Source organism: Hoplias malabaricus, chromosome 3, assembly GCF_029633855.1.
Source record: "Hoplias malabaricus isolate fHopMal1 chromosome 3, fHopMal1.hap1, whole genome shotgun sequence".
Taxonomy (NCBI): domain Eukaryota; kingdom Metazoa; phylum Chordata; class Actinopteri; order Characiformes; family Erythrinidae; genus Hoplias; species Hoplias malabaricus.
The window spans coordinates 50,366,303-50,384,218 of NC_089802.1; the positions used below are offsets into that span (position 1 = coordinate 50,366,303).

Genomic DNA, 17,916 nt, shown 5'->3' on the forward strand with positions numbered 1-17,916 from the left:
AAAGAAAAAACAAAAACTGAAGAAAAAAAAAATTAGTAGGTTCAAACGGACCATGGCAGCCTGTGTTCCCCTTCTGACAAGCAGCAGCAAAGCCGGGGATAGTCTACACACTCACATACACCAACTGCACCACAGTGCTTTATAAGGACAAAGAGAAAAAAGCCTGACCAGTACTAAATTTAGAACACTTCTGTCATCTCTCTCTCTCTCTCTCTCTCTCTCTCTCTCTCTCACCCTTTTCATTTCTCATTTTCACCATCTCGTCTTTTACATTTCTTTTTCTTTTCTATCACTCTCTTCCTTTTGTCTCACCTCTCCACTCTCTTTATTTCTTCAATTTTCTCTTCTATTTTCCCCTCCTCTTTCCGTCATTGTCTCACTGATTCTTTTGCCTTTCTTTTTAGTCCTTTTTACCATTCCCTTCTCTCTCTCTCAGTTCTAAATTTCAGTCTTTCTCTCACTCACCCTGTTTTTCTTTGTTTGTTTGTTTCTCTCTTCTGTCTTGTTGCTTTTATTTTACCCTCTTTCTTCCCCTCTTTCTGCCCTCTGCCCCTCCTCTGTGGGTGGCAGGGGCGAGAGCACATAACTGATGATAATGATACAGATGATAATAAGCAGGCTAGTAGAGACTGTCTCTGAGTTCCTCTGGTCTACAGACCCTCACAGCATGAGAGCATCACTAGCCCCTTCAGCATTATCTCTATTTAAGCGGCCAAGCAGGAAACTAAGGCTTGTGCAGGGATGTGGTTTTCCTGGCTTATTTACACTGATGACCACAGTTTATCACATCAGTCATGCTTTCAAATGCTCTGAAATGGTCACTAATCAATATAGCCCCTCTGATAACACTTTAAATGTATAGGTTACTAGGTTTGTGAGCAAATAAAGAGTGGAGAACAACAGTTTGGGCCTCACTAAATATATATTATTAAGTCCAAGCTGAGAACATCTAACAACTTATCTTATCTATCTCTCCAATGCATTGACGTGAACCATATAAACCAAAAATAGTGCAGAGTAAACTGGTGGTTCAACAAGGTGACAAAATTCCAGCTTGAGAAATCTTTTAACAGTTTTCTTTATCTTGGACTTTTTACCCTGGTGACACTAACAAACTACAGTTGTGTGTTGGAAACAGTAGCTTGTCAGCTGCTGCCAACTCTACCCTGATATGATGGGATGGAATGTGGTGTGTAGATGATATTAACAGTTAATAATTTTATTTAAATTAGCAGAGTAATACAGTAATTTAGAGAAAATAAAATAGACAAAATAAGCTTTCGGAAAAAGCTTGTAACTGAGAGCTTGTAAATTGAGAGCTTCCTCTATCTCAACTGTCTTGAGTATAGTGAGGCTTTGAGGTTTGTTTCTGTTGCTATGGAAACCTTACTAAGGTTGGCTATTTAAACAATAAAGGAACATTCCCCTGTGATAACCATCCTACAAAAAATGCTCTGAAATGTCCTTCTATTGTAGATAATAATATGCATTGGCTATAGGTACATATAAAATGTATGACTGTTTATTCAAATGTGTGTAAAGAATCAACACTAAGAGCAGTGTAATGTGTATATCTATCTAAGAGTGTATACCAAACATACTATAACAAGTCTTTTTTTTTAATCATCATACACCTTGACATTTATTTCTGATTAGTTTTATTATGCTGAACATACTACTTTCTAGACTTTTGGAAAAAAGCTGGTAAAGATTAGCATAAAGGCTATGAAAAAACTAAGCTAAGGATGCTATCTGCTAAGGATTTCATTAGAGCATCTGAAAGACTACATGTCACAGTATGAAAATAAGGCACACAAGCACACTGTCATACTCACAGACACATATAAGCTACATTGTTGGAATATGATTACCACACCATGGTCTACACCTGGAGTAAGACTAGGAAGCTATAGAAATGTCCTGTCCTGTTGTAAAAAAGAAAGTGGCATTTGCATGCTCTGTCAAATTAACTGGGAAGCACAAAAAACCTTCAACTGCCAGTCAAATGATATGTAAATAACATTCAAATACCAAGCAATGAATAGCAGGAGTAGTACTGCTTTGCAGTAGCCAAGGTCTGGCTGGATATCTCTTTATTCAATGAAGGAAAGAGGAGGAAAAAGGTGGGAGAGAAGTTGGTTTTTGAGAGGAGAGTATTACATTACAACACCTGGAATACCCTTTATGTGAGAATGGCAAAAGTGGCCAATAATTACGTATGTTTACATGTATTTATCAACTCAAACTACAGATGGCATGATAAAGCTTTATATTTTCTGATATCAGTACTGATATGGAAGCCTTCTAAAAGGTCATCTTTAATGCCAGCATGCACATGGTATTTCACATTGGTGTTATTTCTATGGACACCATAATTTCTGGGGATTAAATTTACAACCAACCTGTGTGTGTGTGTGTGTGTGTGAGTGTGTGTGTGTGTGTGTTTGTCTATCTGTTTACATGTGTGCACAACGTGTCAGTTTATTGCCCAGTACAATCAGGCTCTGGCAATGACAAACTATGACATCACATTTGTCGAAACATTCTGTTGTAGACAATGGAGCTCTGTGATGAAGACACATGAGGGCGTGGCTTTTTTTTGCACAGAGGTTTGTCTCTCTCTCTCTCTCTCTCTCTCTCTCTCTCTCTCATTCCCTGGAATGTAGTGACGGAGGTGGTGTAGGAGGAAAGCTGGAGAAACAGAGATGTTTCTTTCAGGCCCTTAGACAATAGTTCAACAGACACCCTTGTCCATACACCATACATACACATCGGTCATATATTCACAAAATACATATATAAAAAGCACATATATTAGAGTACAGAAACATACTTATGAACATACACACACATATAGTAAATACACAACACTGGCTTTTCACTGTCACCACCATATGACTAGCATAATTGCCACCACTCATTCCTGACTGCCCGACACCAGGGCCGTTGAACCATAGAGCAGTTGTACTTAGCATGAAGTGCTCCTCACTTCAGCACTTCTACTTTTCTATCATAAAAGCCCCATAAACCTCCTATAAACGTTTAGTGACTATGACGACAGCGTGGGCCCCTACACACACATTCAATAGAAAAAAATACATGCTAATTACTAGCAACTACTATAGGGACCCACAAGTGTCTCTGTTGACAAATTTATGCAATACAGCGAACCAAAGCGTGCAGGACAGAAAGAGTCATAAGTGACTGAACAACAACCCCCTCACTGTCACAATATCGCTCTAAGAGGTAGAGCAGCTGCACTTCAGTATTAATTTAAAGAAAACAAACTAACTATAAACTAAAAGCATTCATGAATGGGCCTGGGGGTCTTAATAACTTATTTATTTATATTGTTAGTTTTGAAGAAATTACAGTTGGTAGTTATAATGACATGTAGTTTTGAAGAGAACACTGGCCTTAGTTCTCTAAAATTTGAAATGGACTTTTTGCAAACTTAAAGAAATGCCAGAAAACTTAACTTCAGTGAAAGAATCTGAGAGAGAGAGAGAGAGAGAGAGAGAGAGAGAGGAAACAAAAGAGTAGGACTAAATATTGTCAGATGTCTGCTTCACCCACTTTTCCTCACTCACTTTTCATTTACTGATATTTTTATGATCTCTTATCTTGTCAACCAGGTTCCTCACATCCTAGTCTTTTAGCTCTCTTTCACTCACATTTTAAAATCTTCAGTCTAATGAACAAAGTGTGAACTTACACTCTTCACTCTGCATAATACACTGCCAATTTTACAAACCTGGCTTGCTATGAAACCAGAAACTAGACTCTTGTGAAATACACAATAAACATACTGGTTGAAAACCGTATACACAATGCAAGACTAATTCAGCGTCCCTTAGGAATGACCCATGATGTCTGACTTAACATAAGTCCTAATAAGGAATGACTATCTCTCTCATCCGTAAGAAGGGGAATTTTCTTGGGAAGAAACAGTGATATTAGACAGTCTAGGGACCCCCCTTCATTCTGTCATAAATCAATATAAGCTATTTGTTAATAATCCGCATCCAAAACGGTAAGAGTTTTGCCTCTATCACTAGAACATACAGTTTCATAATGTTTACCATGGACTGGGACTTAAGGCAGCATGTTACTCACTTGCTAAGAATTGGTGTCCCCCGCCATCTTGTGGCGCTAAAAAATAAGTGCAGGAAAAGTTGTGTAAAAAAAAAGGATTTCTGTTCTGTTTTGGGATCACACACACACACACACACACATATATATATATATATATTCCTCTGACAGTCTACTTCACAGTCCAATTTAATTTTTTTTCCTTCATTAGGTTATTTTGTTATCCTTTATAAATTTGATTAGTAAATAGCTTTAATCCAGCACAGTGTCAGCATTTCAGCATCATCATTTTATATCAGGCTTATGCTCATTTTTATATCTCTCAAAGTTGTTGGTAACATTTGTATTAGTTTGTTTTCCAGAATAAAAGTCTCTGTGAATTTAAACTCTGTTTGAGGAGATTAAAAATTAGTTATATCCTGTACAGGACAGTAATCTGAGTGGTCCGATGGTGGACCAGCAGTGGTCTAATTGGCAACCTCGAGTGCTGACAAGAAATCAAACACTGGTTTATTTTAAACTGGGAAAAGTTTCATGTGTGATTTTATGCAGAACTGACCCGTATTGAGTGTGTAGGCGCTGTTGTTATAGAGACCGTAACCAGGCGATGGAAAACGTGTGCAGAGGAGGACTGAGCAGGTGCAACGCGATCAGTTGAGTGAGTGCATGACTGCAACTGGCTCATGCAGAGAGATCCATGTAGTTGCAGCCCCGTGTTAAATTTCTGGAGTGGTCTTTCCGCCGTGTTCAGCAGAAGGATTCAAAGCGGATAGAGCGACACGTGTGCACGACCAGGTAAAAATGAACGGGCGCAGTTCAACCCCCCGCAGCGCGTTTGTTTGCATATCTTGGCATTCTTGCTACGGGGTCGTTGTGGCCTCACAGTCAATGACTAGATCACAGTACTAGGTGTCATTTAGTATTTTAACGTCCTTCAGTGAATGTTTTCACAGTGGTAACACTGTGTAGAGTTTTTATACTCTAGATTTATGTTTGAAATAAACATCAGCGTCATCATTTGAACATCGTCTAATCATTTGAATTTTGAAACTGCATTGTCCCCCAATACCGCCTCAAAAAGCCAAATTCAGACAGACAGAGTTTCTGACGTAGCAAAGCTAAGGACATCTTGCAGGGCATGGGAGCTCTGAGGAGTGGCAGAAAGGTGGACTTTAGGATTTTGTAACAATGCCTACACCTGATTGAGTCTTTATTAAACTGTAAAAATGATAATAAAATTCTTGTACCACATTTATTTTTTCGATTTCCAAGTTGTATTTATGCCTATATGTCATTGTGAAGGATTTACATAATTATTATCCCACTTTATCCGTTTAACAGGTCATTGCAGTGGAAACTGGACTGTCAGCAGATATTAGCTCTAAGCTAATGAAGCCAGGAAGAGTGTTGAGATAGTGGTTTAGTTACGATGTGACAGAGGACCAATAAGGAATAAAGTTTGCATGGAGGTCTCAAAGCTTAGCAAGGCTCTCGTGCCCGGCCTGAAGGATGAAGGGGACATGGGAACAGAGAAATGTCATGTGTCCTATTCAGACAATGGTGAGTGAGGGAGACCATCTCCAGACAACCACTGAACCTTCAATGTTATGGGATTTTGGTCACCACCCATAAAAGCAGACACACCAAAGGTAAAATGACTGATATGTGTACCAGTGGCTGGAGATGAATTAGTGATGAGTCAGACTTCAGCATAGCTGTGGGTTGAAGGTGTGAGGTCTACAGGATTAAAACATTAAAGCTGCATGAGTCTGTTCTCTTGATCCTGAGCCGAAGCTGTCAGTACTTGGACTTGAGTTACTAGCATAGCTAGAGCCTGGAAAGTTCATGTTTTCCCTCTAGTTACTATTGTCCACAGCTTTGCTCAGCTTGTAACAGTATACAATACATTATTTTCACTTTACAGTCCCTTAATATTTTCCATTAATAACCCGTAAAGGGAGGAGTAGCCAACATTGTGGGGCTCATGGGCAGAATTTATGATGATGAATATAATGCCACTATATGTCATTTTATTATTGGGATTTTCAAGTTCCTGCAGACACAGAAACAGAGGATCAAACCTAATCTAATCTGCAAAAATGTTGTATTTTTACATGTTGAAGAAATTATATAAATACACTAACTGACAGTGTTTGATGTTGACAAGAAATGAAATTTGGGGAAAAAATAAAGCACCAAGAACAAGATGGCCTACGTTACAGCTAATATCTACTAACCCCCAGATATCGACAATAAATAATATATACACTGAAAATATGAACTTTCTGTTGCTGTCAGCTCCAGAGGGAAGAGTACGTCGCGGTGTTATAAACCTCCCTGCCATCAATCCAGAGCGGCTACGCATGGCCAAAATCCAGGTGGAAAAGGCAGTTAAGGTGAAAAGATAGAGCAAGGTCACACAACTTTATTTCACAGTGAGCACTTAGTGTTCTCTGCTTTGCTTTTAGAGCTCAGATTTTTCTTGCTCTGTTTCCTTATTTCAGATGCGCAAGATATTCTCCATCCAAGGTCCATACCCTGTGGTTCGGGCAGCTTTGAGGGCCAGAGGGTGGGTCGAACGGCGTCTGCCAAGGCCTAACCAACAGCAGATTCGACGACGTAGTGATGAGGATGATGAATGTAATGGAGATGAAAGTGGAGATGATGATGATGATGATGACGACGATAATGGTAAGAATAATGTGCTCACTGAGTAAGGACACAAAATACAACTTTGATAGGCAAGTTATAACATGATTATTTTCAGTTTGTTTTGTCCCATTTGCATAAACACAAGGGACAATTTTATATTTTGGGTATGACTCCGTGTAACTGTGTTTGTTCCTTAAAGAGGAGCCAGAGAAAGAAGAAGACCTTGATGATATCTATGACCTAATGGTGAGGAAGTATGCAACCACTCATAAAACAACTTGTCCTCCCTTTAATATCACTTTAATATTATCTTTGTTTATCTTATTTTAATCAGTCTCGAATGATCAGAAATGAGCTGACTTATTTATATTGGACAACGCGAAGAGATTCTATAGACAACCGTAGCCTTAAAAAGGAGCAGATGACAAATCACTTTGCAAAGTCTGGAACCTTCACCACCAAGGTCTGAACACCTAAAGTTCCCTGGCTTGTAATGTTTATTTATTGAGAAAAAAAGACAAAGAGTTTAAACCATTATAATCCCTCAACTGAGTCCAGGAGTCTAATGTCCCCCTTGAACTACTGTAGGTGGGGTTGTGTGTGAATTTGAGGAATCTGCGTTGGTTTGATGCAGCTGATCCTGACACATTCTTCCCTCGATGTTACAGACTTGGAGCTGAGGATGAGAAACATGCCTTCATTGGTGAGGTTTCTGTATTCCCACTCTCTCCAGTCCTTAAATGAAATATAATTCTGTTTTTATTAATCTCAGATCTTTATTGTTTCTGGCAGAGGACTTCAGGAGAACAGCTTGTATGAGTCTTCTTCAGTGTATAGTTGAGAGAAATCAAAAAAGAACAGATGATGCTGGGGCAACAGCATTTTCAGAGCAGTCATTTTCAAGTAAGCAACATGATTTTAGGACAAGATTAATTAGAACTAATCTTTGCTTGTTTGTACTGTTACTTTTAATCAACCATAAGAAGTGGGTTCATGACTGTTTCCTCCTTGCAGATCAGAAAAAGGTATTTAAACGGCAAGCTCAGTCAGTGGTACCTTCCAGACTGATTGGCAGCGCATTACAAGTGTGCCAGGAATATCTAGACAGTTTTGAACATAATGATATAGACATTGCCTTGGACTCACCGCCCACACTAACTAATCAGCAGTGGTCAGAGTTCCTACACAACTATTATCTGGCTGTCCAGTAAGCTCTGTGTTTCTTTATATATATATAATTTTTTTTTCTTTGAGTTTGAGTAATGCATGATCATTGCTATGAAGTTTATTAGAATGTACTGCATGTACTAGATAACAGTGTATGCTATAAATAAATCTATTAATTATGCAAAAGTAGCTGTCTTGTTTAACATGCTTTATATGCTATATTTGTCTCTGTCCTTGTCTATTTATTTCAGTTACGGAGCTGAGATAGAGAACAGTGTCCATTATGTGGATAGCTGCCAGATTATGCTGCACAAACTACGAGAGGTCTGTCCACAGCTGGATATTAATGGCATCCACAACATCTGGATCATCAAACCAGGAGCCAAGTCTCGTGGTAGAGGTAACATTAAGATTCCAGCAACTTAAAGTAAAATAATTGGTTGTGGTAATAGCTATTAATTAATGAATTACTTAATTGTATTATACAAACTGACCTTCCAGAGTTAATTAAAACACATTAATGGTTTTGTCAGAAGTAATATCTGCTGCAAATTTTCAGGCATCATTTGCATTAAGCGGCTGGATGAGATACTGAAGCTAGTGGACAGTGACCCCATGCTTATTAAGGACAGTAAATGGGTGGTCCAGAAATATATTGAACGGCCCTTTCTAATCTATGGAACCAAATTTGACCTTCGACAATGGTTTCTGGTGACAGACTGGAACCCTCTGACTGTATGGTTCTATAAGAAGTGCTACCTACGTTTCTCCACTCAGCCTTATTCAGTGGACACAATGGACAGGTACAATGACAGAATAGTGCATGTTCTTCATAAAATGGTTGAGTCTTAATTGTGAAATGCAGCACAATGTTTATTAGTGGTTCAAATAAGCTGTAAAGTGTATTTGTGTAATATATAATTGTATTTCATCATAATCACCATCTTAAAATCCTCAAAACCAAAACACACATTTACACTTGAATGCAATATTATCCCCAAGAACAGAACAAATGAATGCACATGCTTATGCAGTACTTTTTCTTTGATGGAACTCATAATAAAAAATAAATGATTAAAAAATTACACTCGTTTTCCATTTTCATATTACTTAATGTTTAGGTTATATTTGCTGAATAAAATGAAAATTGACATTTTTAATACTGCTCAACAGTTACCATAAAATGACAAAAGGGTGTTTGAATTTGAAATAAATATTGTTCAGAATTAGTTGGGTTTGGGGGGGTGATTAAATTCGAAGTGATAAGACCAATAAAATGCAGTCAGAAAATGGGAACAATTTAGATACATGTATTCATTAAGTGGTGCCTTAATTAAAACCCAAGCTAATTTATTTTAGCTGTAACATCATCATAGTATGACGAAAAGAAAAGAAGCTGCTGGTATTTGCAAAATCACAACTTCAGTGTATTCTCTCTCTGTCCTTACCATCCAGTGCAGTGCATTTGTGCAACAACTCCGTTCAAAAGCACTTCAATCCTTCTCTGCAGCGCCACCCAGAGGTTCCTGAGGACAACATGTGGTCCTGTGACCAGTTTCGCTTCTTGCTGTCAAGCCAGGGCAAGGGGGCACTATGGTCAAGTGTGATATTACCAGAGATGAAGAAGGCTATAATCCATGCTCTGCAGACTGCACAGGACCTAGTGGAGTCTAGACGAGGGAGTTTTGAACTGTATGGAGCTGACTTTATGCTGAGCCAAGACCTGCATCCTTGGCTGATTGAGATTAATTCCAGTCCCACCATGGCTCCATCCACAGCAGTGACCACCAGGCTTTGTGCAGCTGTGCAGGAGGACACCCTACGTGTGGTGCTGGATCGCAGGGTGGACCGTGGGGCTTCCACAGGAGACTTTCAGCTTATATACAAACAGGTGACTACTAACAGATACTTTAAATCTCTGAGATAAAAGTGAATTACTCATTTACTCATTTTTACATTTGAAAATAGCCTGTTTATTTGATTAAAAAAAAAGAGTGCAAACTTTACTGCATGTGCTTTTCATTGATTTGTCTCTGTTTTTCTTTATGTAGGCAGCAGTTGAAGTGCCACAGTATATAGGGGTGAACCTCCTTATAGAAGGTTCTCACATTAAAAAGCCTCGTCCTCCCCCTCATAAACTGTCCAATCCCGTTGAGTTGAGCTTCTCCCGCTCACAACCTGTTGCTTCCAGGCACCATGCCCCAAGGAAAGAAAATGGCACTCCAACTGAAAAACCTAAAAATCTTAAACCTCCACCTAAACTCTGGATGAAGACAGTAGTTCAGCACTTAACCTTCAGTGGCATAAAACCAGCATCTGAGCATGTTGGTAAACTCAGCATTGGAGCAAATGTGCTCCAGCTGCCATCTCGTGTGCCAGTCTGCTCTTTTGAAGCATCCACCAGAAAGCCATTGCACTGTGGTCTTGAAACAACTAGATCAAAGTCAGGGCAAACTCGGCTGTCAAAGGACAGCCACCGAGGTGGCCCTGTGCCTTACTTCATTCAGGACTTGGAAAAGGAGCCCATTCTGCTGACTTCCAGACCCTTGCTTCCATATTCTGGTGCACGTTTTCAAACCTTTTCACGATACCACAATCGCAGGGCTGACCAGGCCACCAGGACTTTAAGGACAACTCTTAAGACACATGTTTCACACTCCCAGGACTGAGGACGTTTCTTGGTTTGCATGTTAATGTAACCAAATTACCTCATAATAAACCTTTGTTTATTCAAGAATTTGAGTCTCCCTTGTGCTGTGAAACATTGTATACATTGAATAAAGTATACTTATTAATTAATTAAAATATTAGGAATTGAAAATTAACCAATCTATCAGCTAGCAGCTTGTTTGTTTTAAGTGGGGTGTGTGACTCTCAAAGTTGGTGATAAAGAGAAAAGGTTTCTGGCATTTGAGATTTGTACAGACTTAGAAATTTTAGAAATTCAATTAAGATTAAAATTCAATAATACTCGGATCTCCTTAAATATTGCTGTGAAATTTATAGTATAGAATATAAAATATGAAGTGGATTTATATTCTCCATCCCTGACCTCATATGGAATTATATATGAAAGCAGTCAATTTTATATTAATATTAGTTTGTGAATACATCTGGACAAGTATTTTAATGTATCTCACGTATAATACAGAGGACCATAAATACTTTTTCTTTTTTGGAACTAACCATATTTTAATTCACGGGCTGTATAGTTCTTATCCTCGTGCTCGTGCACAATGCTGTGATCCGCGGGAGCGCGCACTGTTCGGTCTCAGTCAGTTCAGGTTAAAGATGGCAGCGTCTGTGTGTCGAGTCGGTGGAGCTGTGAGTCGAGCTTTTAGCAGAGCTCGGGGCGTGAGTACATTGCTTTTTCTCCTTCATTACGGTGTGTCGTTAAGTTTTAGGGAACACTCTGCTGTTAAAGAGAGTTGTTCTTCAGGAGTTTGACGTTTGTCATTCGTTTGACATCACTAGGCCGCGGAGTGTTAGCATGTTGTTTAGCGGCTATTTGGCTAACGTTAGCTCCCGGGTTTCTAACGCTGGAAGGTCAGTAGTCTTCAGAGCCGTCACAGAAAATCTTCTCCGGTTAACGTGTAGATATGTAACAGAGTGCCGACTTTATGTGGTGGGTGTATGTTTGCGTTTAAATGGTAAAAACAGTTTCTGTTCAGCATACTCTGCTCACAAGGTCATTGAGCGCTTCCTTGCCGTGTGGAGCCGCTACTCGTTAAACTTGACCAAAGGTAGCTATCTAGATAACATTAGTGCAAAACTGGATCACATACCTGAGATATAAGGGGGTCTGACAATATCTACGCATCTCCAGCTATTACCTATGTTTAACCGGAAAGTTATTAGTTACTGAAACATTTCAACTTTTGCAAAGTAAACTATGAGGAGGAGGGCCAGTGCCATCAGCTTTATGACCGGTTACGAGTAGCAGTGGGCTGTTTTAAGGTGTTTCTTCTTTTATTTATTTATGATAGTGAACATTATGCCCTTTTTATAGCGTGCATATCGTCAGAACGGTTATTTAGACAACACGGACCCTCGGCATGTTTCGTTTAAAAAGTATAGCTAATTTATTCCCATTTATTTTGGAGTCTGTGAAGTAGATTAATAGCAGTTTAATAATGGCTAAGTTCTAATAGCAGACTAAAACGTAGTGTTACAGTTGCATTTTAACACCAAGGCTTGCTTCTTGTCTTGTGAATGTATCGTCTATGTACTGTTTTCACCATATCACCTTCTCCTTCTAGGAGCCCAGTGTCCTGCCCAGTTTGTTTTAACTTTTATCTGCTCATATATTTTCTGGTTTCAAGGGTTGACATTAGAAGGTGTAATGCTTTTCCTGCTGCTGCAATTTCAGTGGGATGTTTTAAAATGTAGACATTAGCATTGTATGCTACATTAAAATTTCAGTTTGATACATTATCTAAACGTAAACATTTATCATGCTTTTGTTTTTTATAGCAGTTCCTACTGATTTGAGTTTTGCTGTCCTGAAGCATTTATTTGTATATATGACATTCTTTGTCTATTCAGCCAGCTCTGCTGTCTCTGAGACGGGGTCAGGCGACTGTGACTTATGCCCAAAGCCTGTTAGGTGCTCCAGAGACACAGCTCACCACCCTGGACAATGGCCTGAGAATCGCCTCTGAGGAGACTGGCCATGCTACATGCACTGTGAGCATATATTATTGGATATCATACCATATTACGGTAAAACATAGATACATAAACATAACTAATCCTAGGACATGGCAGGTGCAAAAACAGTGCCTGTATCTTGCACATATTTAAAAATGTATAAATAAAATATACAACACTTACAAGGCTCTTTTATGAGAACAGGCTTGAAGATATGTTATTAGAACAGTATGACATGCATGGATGTTTCCACATTTAACCCCACTTCCTTTTCTAGGTTGGCCTGTGGATTGGTACAGGGAGCCGATATGAGTCTGAGAAAAACAATGGGGCAGGGTTCTTCTTGGAGCACTTGGCTTTTAAGGTACATGTAATTTTTCATTATCTGTTTGTTTACCATTCTCTTTTTTTGAGAGAGAGAGAGAGAGAGACTCCTACTCCTTTCTTCATTACAGGGCACAAAGAAGCACCCTCAGACTGCTCTTGAGCAGGCTGTGGAGTCGATGGGAGCTCATCTAAGTTCATACACTTCTCGTGAGCACACTGCATATTACATGAAGACACTGGCCAAGGACCTTCCTAAAGGTTTGATCTAAATGTTGAGATAATTCTATACCTGTTTATATTGGTGAATAAATATCTAAGTTTGCACTTTATTTGTGTTTAGCATCGTAAAAAATAATAATGTTAATTTTGAGTCTGCAAATCAAATGATCTGTCTTGGTGTCACTAACTAACATTATGATGTTCAGCTGTCGAGCTGTTGTCAGAGGTGGTGCAGAGCTCGGCACTGAGCGAGGCTGAGATTGAGCAGCAGAGGGGAGTGATTCTCAAAGAGCTGGAGGTAGTGGAGGGCAATCTGCAGGATGTGTGTCTGGACCTGCTCCATGCCACTGCTTTTCAGGGCACGGCACTGGCACAGAGTGTATTTGGACCCTCTCAAAATGCCAGGTATTGTAGGCACTTGTGGGGACTTCAAATGTGTCAGGTGTTGTTCCTTAATTAATTTTTGGAATATTCATGTCATTGTGTTTGTCCCTGCGTTCAAGGACACTGACTCGTCAGGATCTGGTGGATTATATCAACAGCCACTACAAAGCTCCTCGCATGGTGTTGGCTGCTGCTGGAGGTAAATTTATTACACATTGTCACATGTCCAAGAATTTGTATACACATGATCATCCATGAAACAATTCTTCTGAAATTGGCAGCATTTAATAAGGAGTGTGCTACCAATTTTGCTGTTCTGTCAAGGCTTTGCACTAGACATAGGAACATACACTTTGAGGATTTGATTAAATTATTAATTCATGAGAATATTAATGAGGTCAGTTGCTGGACCCTAAATGCTGCTCCAGCATATTATTATTAATAAGGCATTAGGTGAACGTTCCAGTGCTGGGGTGGTTTATATACTTTATATTGAGGATGGTGACTTTAGGAATTGGCCCCAAAAGTCCCATTTTCTATTGAAATTATATAAGCTGTTTATTTGCAAATTAACATTTATAAGCATAAGCAGCTTTATCTACATATAGTAACTGAAAGGGTGTCTGGTTGCTTTTGGACATAAATAAACCTATTATTCTGCTAAATGTTTACTCCCCCTATCGTAAAAGATGGAATCACTCCACTCAGAGGGCGTTCACCTGTTGTTTTAGCAAATAACAATTTGGACACAGTGTTTGGTTATTAAACAAAGGTTTGCTTCATATCAGTAATTTGCATTCTGCTAGAAAGAAAACAAGCTTGTCTCTAAGTGTTCCGTATGTTTTGCTAGGGTGAGTAGTAGAGATTGTTTTCTAATTATTGGGTCTGCCCTTGTGTAGGTGTGAACCATGAGGAGTTGGTGGGACTAGCCAGGCAGCATTTCAGCAGTGTTTCTTTTGAGTATCAGGATGATGCTGTGCCTGTTTTGTCTCCCTGCCGCTTCACTGGCAGTGAGGTGAGACAAATGTATACACTGACCATCCATAACATTTATGACCGTCTCCTTGTTTCCACACATTCTGTTCTCTCAGTTCCACTGTCCAACATGTTGTTCTACAATAACTGTCCTATAAGAGTCCATCTGTTGCTTTTCGTATATTGTTTGCCCCATTTCACACACCATGCCAGCGTCTAATACATGCTCTCTGGGGGTCCTAAATAATTCAAGGTGCTGTATTGAAACTAGTGTGGTGGTGTGAGTCTGTGCTGTTCTGATATGAGTCGATCAGACACAGCAATGCTGCTGGAGTTTTTAAATCCCTCATTGTCACTGCGGGACTGAGAAAAGTCCACCAACCCAAAACGTCCTGTGTCCATTGATTAAGGATTAGATGACCACCAACTCAAATCTGTGCAGCAACAGATCAGCTACTGTCTCTGACTTTATATCTTCAAGGTGTGTGAGTCTAACAGAGGCGACAGTGTTTAAAAACTCCAGCAGCGTTGTTGTCTGATCCACTCATACTCTCACTAACGCACCACCATGCCATCGTCACTGCAGCACTGAGAATGATCCACCACCCAAATAATACCTGTTCTATAGTGGTCCTGTGGGTGTCCTGACTGTTGAAGAGCAGGGTGAATAGAGGAAAATCAAGTGTATAGTGCAACAAATGGACTATAGTCTGTAATTTTAAAATACAAATGGCATATGTGTAATAATGTTACACACACAAACTCTTAATTTCATGATAATCACTTTGTGTTCATACCACATATAAATGTATTAAAAGGATATTTTAATTTTACTTTGTGTTTCAGATCAGAATGCGTGATGATGCCATGCCCCTGGCACACATTGCTATTGCTGTAGAGGGAGCAGGAGCTGCCAGTCCAGACATTGTGCCTCTGATGGTTGCTAATTCCATCATTGGCAGCTATGACATCACATTTGGAGGGGGAAAGGTTGGTTCAACCTGTTTTTTGAAAGTCCAAGTAAAGTCTACATAGTTATAAAGTGGTGTTAATTTTCCAGTGGTATGTAAAGTGGTATAGTGGTAACGATGTAGGGATGCTCTGATCTAGTACACAGGATTTCCAGTATCTGCATCAATGGTGACCTTATTGAACTTGTCAATTATAAACTCAAATTTTACCAACACATATAAAGATTTTAAATTGAAGTATGTAAACATTGGAGCAGTACTGTATACTGAAACTTACAAGGCATGTGTATGTGTGTTTAGCACCTCAGCAGTCGCTTGGCAAGTCTTGCTGCAGAGTTGAACTTGTGCCACAGTTACCAGGCTTTCCACTCCACTTACAGTGACACTGGGCTGTTGGGAATCTATTACGTCACTGACAAACATAACATCGAAGACATGATGCACTGGGCTCAGAATGCCTGGTCAGTAAACACTATTCTCAGAGTTTACAAGTGGATTTATTTTTCCTTGGTGTGTTTTCCTCATTCTATTTTATATTTTCATTTTGAAGAACAATGAGATAGATGTCTGGGTTCTATTTCAATGCATGCTGTCCCTGTAACACAGTTTGTATATATAAGTATACACTCGTATTCTCCTGGTTTTTGGACCATAGGATGAATCTGTGCACCACAGTGACTGAGAGTGATGTGGCTAGAGCAAAGAATGCATTGAAGGCCAGTTTAGTAGGACAGCTTAATGGTGAGAAACACGCAAACACACCTGCATTCACTCACCACATTGTTCCTGACATTGTACATGTTTCCATGCGTTTTTTCTTTCTGCTCATATTGTCCAATTTCACTTTGGCTGTTTCAGGTACCACATTGATCTGTGATGACATTGGCAGGCACATTCTCAACTATGGCCGTCGCATCCCTTTGGCTGAGTGGGATGCTAGGATTGAGGTGAGTTACATTGTCTTTATTAGAGACCTGTGGGAGAATTCGTTAGTGACTTCCATGAATCTGCAATATTTTTTTTTTTTAAACTTTGGTAAAAGATCTTTTTAAATGATTAATTTGGGGAAAAATCAAATTTTTGTTAAATTTTAAGGCTGTGACCCCGAAGACAGTACGAGATGTTTGTTCCAAGTACATCTATGACAAATGCCCTGCTGTGTCAGCTGTTGGTGAGTTTGTTCTCTTTCCCTGATGAGCTTAATGCACCACTGCATACAATTAGATGTCTCTTAAAAAGGTGCTGATGTAACATAAGTTCCTGTCTAAAAGGACTCTGTGTGATAAGTACTTTCTCTTCTCTTCAGGTCCAATTGAGCAGCTTCCCGACTACAACAGAATGCGCAGTGCCATGTACTGGCTTCGGTTCTAAATGCTCAGTATGTTTAATCTGATGTCAGAACTTCTCTCCTCCTCTTTGCTGGTCTCCTTTTTGTGTTCTGATCACCACTGGTGCTTTGTTTCCAAAACATATTCCTCATTTCTGCACTGGAAATGGCGTTTTTCATCTCAGTACCATTCTAGAGTTGAGGAATAAAGACCTTAAGAGGTTTATGACAGCATTTGTTTATGAAGTTAGTGACTACCTCTTACTAAAGATTGTTAAATCCTAACAGTACAAACAGCAACCTAGTTTATGGTGTGACACAATTTTCAAGCATAAACCATTATATATCACAAAACCAGAAGAGTGGGGGGAGCTGGGTTGTATTCAGATTGTTAAAACCACCAAAATCGTGGCAGAGTCCAGCGTGCGTCACACAGCAAAACTATTTATGAATTGATGTGATGTTTTGTTTCTGTCCTATTGTACATAACAGAAGCCCTCATTCCGAATCCCAATAAAATGCTCAACTACACTTCTGAAATAAGTGGTATTTATTGGCCCCTCCTTTCTGCAGTAACAATCCGTTTTCTTCTGGAAATGATTTGTGGAAGTGTTTGTTTACAATAAACTACCAAACATTAACAATGACAGGCAGAGATAATTGGTGGCTACATGATACAATTAGAAAAGTGCATGTGTGTTTTTAAACACAAGACTGACCTAAACATTTTCTAGATATTTTGACATTTAAACTGCAATGACAGAGATGCACAAAGAATGCTGGCTGCTCACTTCCTCAAAATGAAGCTTGTAGTAGTAATATTAAAAAAGCAGTGGCATATGATTTGAGATTTTGTGTATTTCTTTTTAAATAATGTCCTTTTCCTTACTCTAGTAAGGATGAGAATTAACATTTCCCACAATGCACTCTCTTGCAGGATAATGTTCATGTTTAGAAATTCTGTCGAAATGTGCCTGTTGTGTAATTTGGAGGATATGTACATTGTGCATGTTTACAAAAAGTTTGACAGACGTGCCTGCTATCTAAATGCAATAATAGGTGTTTTTCTTTATTTAGTATGTGTCCAGTAAGTTTTCATTTAGAAGAAAAGCTACCAGATGTAAATTATAATACATATTACTGTAATGACTC

General features: G+C 39.1%; 2 protein-coding genes across 3 annotated transcripts; both read left to right on the plus strand.

The window, feature by feature from the left end:
- Window positions 1-4,727: 4,727 nt before the first annotated feature.
- LOC136691762 (tubulin monoglycylase TTLL3-like) lies at window positions 4,728-10,619 on the plus strand. 2 transcript variants are annotated; one of them, XM_066664526.1, is made up of 13 exons: window positions 4,728-4,887; window positions 5,434-5,652; window positions 6,397-6,488; window positions 6,597-6,783; window positions 6,944-6,990; window positions 7,079-7,207; window positions 7,333-7,447; window positions 7,537-7,647; window positions 7,759-7,951; window positions 8,163-8,311; window positions 8,471-8,714; window positions 9,367-9,802; window positions 9,963-10,619. In XM_066664526.1, exons 2-13 carry the CDS (start codon window positions 5,556-5,558, stop codon window positions 10,578-10,580), a joined length of 2,418 nt encoding a protein of 805 aa, XP_066520623.1. In that variant the 5' UTR covers window positions 4,728-4,887; window positions 5,434-5,555; the 3' UTR covers window positions 10,581-10,619. The 2 variants fall into 2 exon arrangements, with proteins under 2 accessions (XP_066520623.1, XP_066520622.1); XM_066664525.1 differs by having other exon boundaries at window positions 4,729-4,887; window positions 6,391-6,488; window positions 9,963-10,618.
- Window positions 10,620-11,131: 512 nt separating this feature from the next.
- uqcrc1 (ubiquinol-cytochrome c reductase core protein 1) lies at window positions 11,132-17,374 on the plus strand. The gene is made up of 13 exons (XM_066664569.1): window positions 11,132-11,265; window positions 12,457-12,597; window positions 12,839-12,925; window positions 13,017-13,146; window positions 13,314-13,512; window positions 13,611-13,690; window positions 14,391-14,506; window positions 15,313-15,456; window positions 15,738-15,898; window positions 16,093-16,178; window positions 16,296-16,384; window positions 16,533-16,608; window positions 16,744-17,374. The coding sequence occupies exons 1-13, from the start codon at window positions 11,203-11,205 to the stop codon at window positions 16,806-16,808; spliced, it is 1,437 nt and encodes a 478-aa protein (XP_066520666.1). The 5' UTR covers window positions 11,132-11,202; the 3' UTR covers window positions 16,809-17,374.
- The last annotated feature ends 542 nt before the right edge of the window (window positions 17,375-17,916 follow it).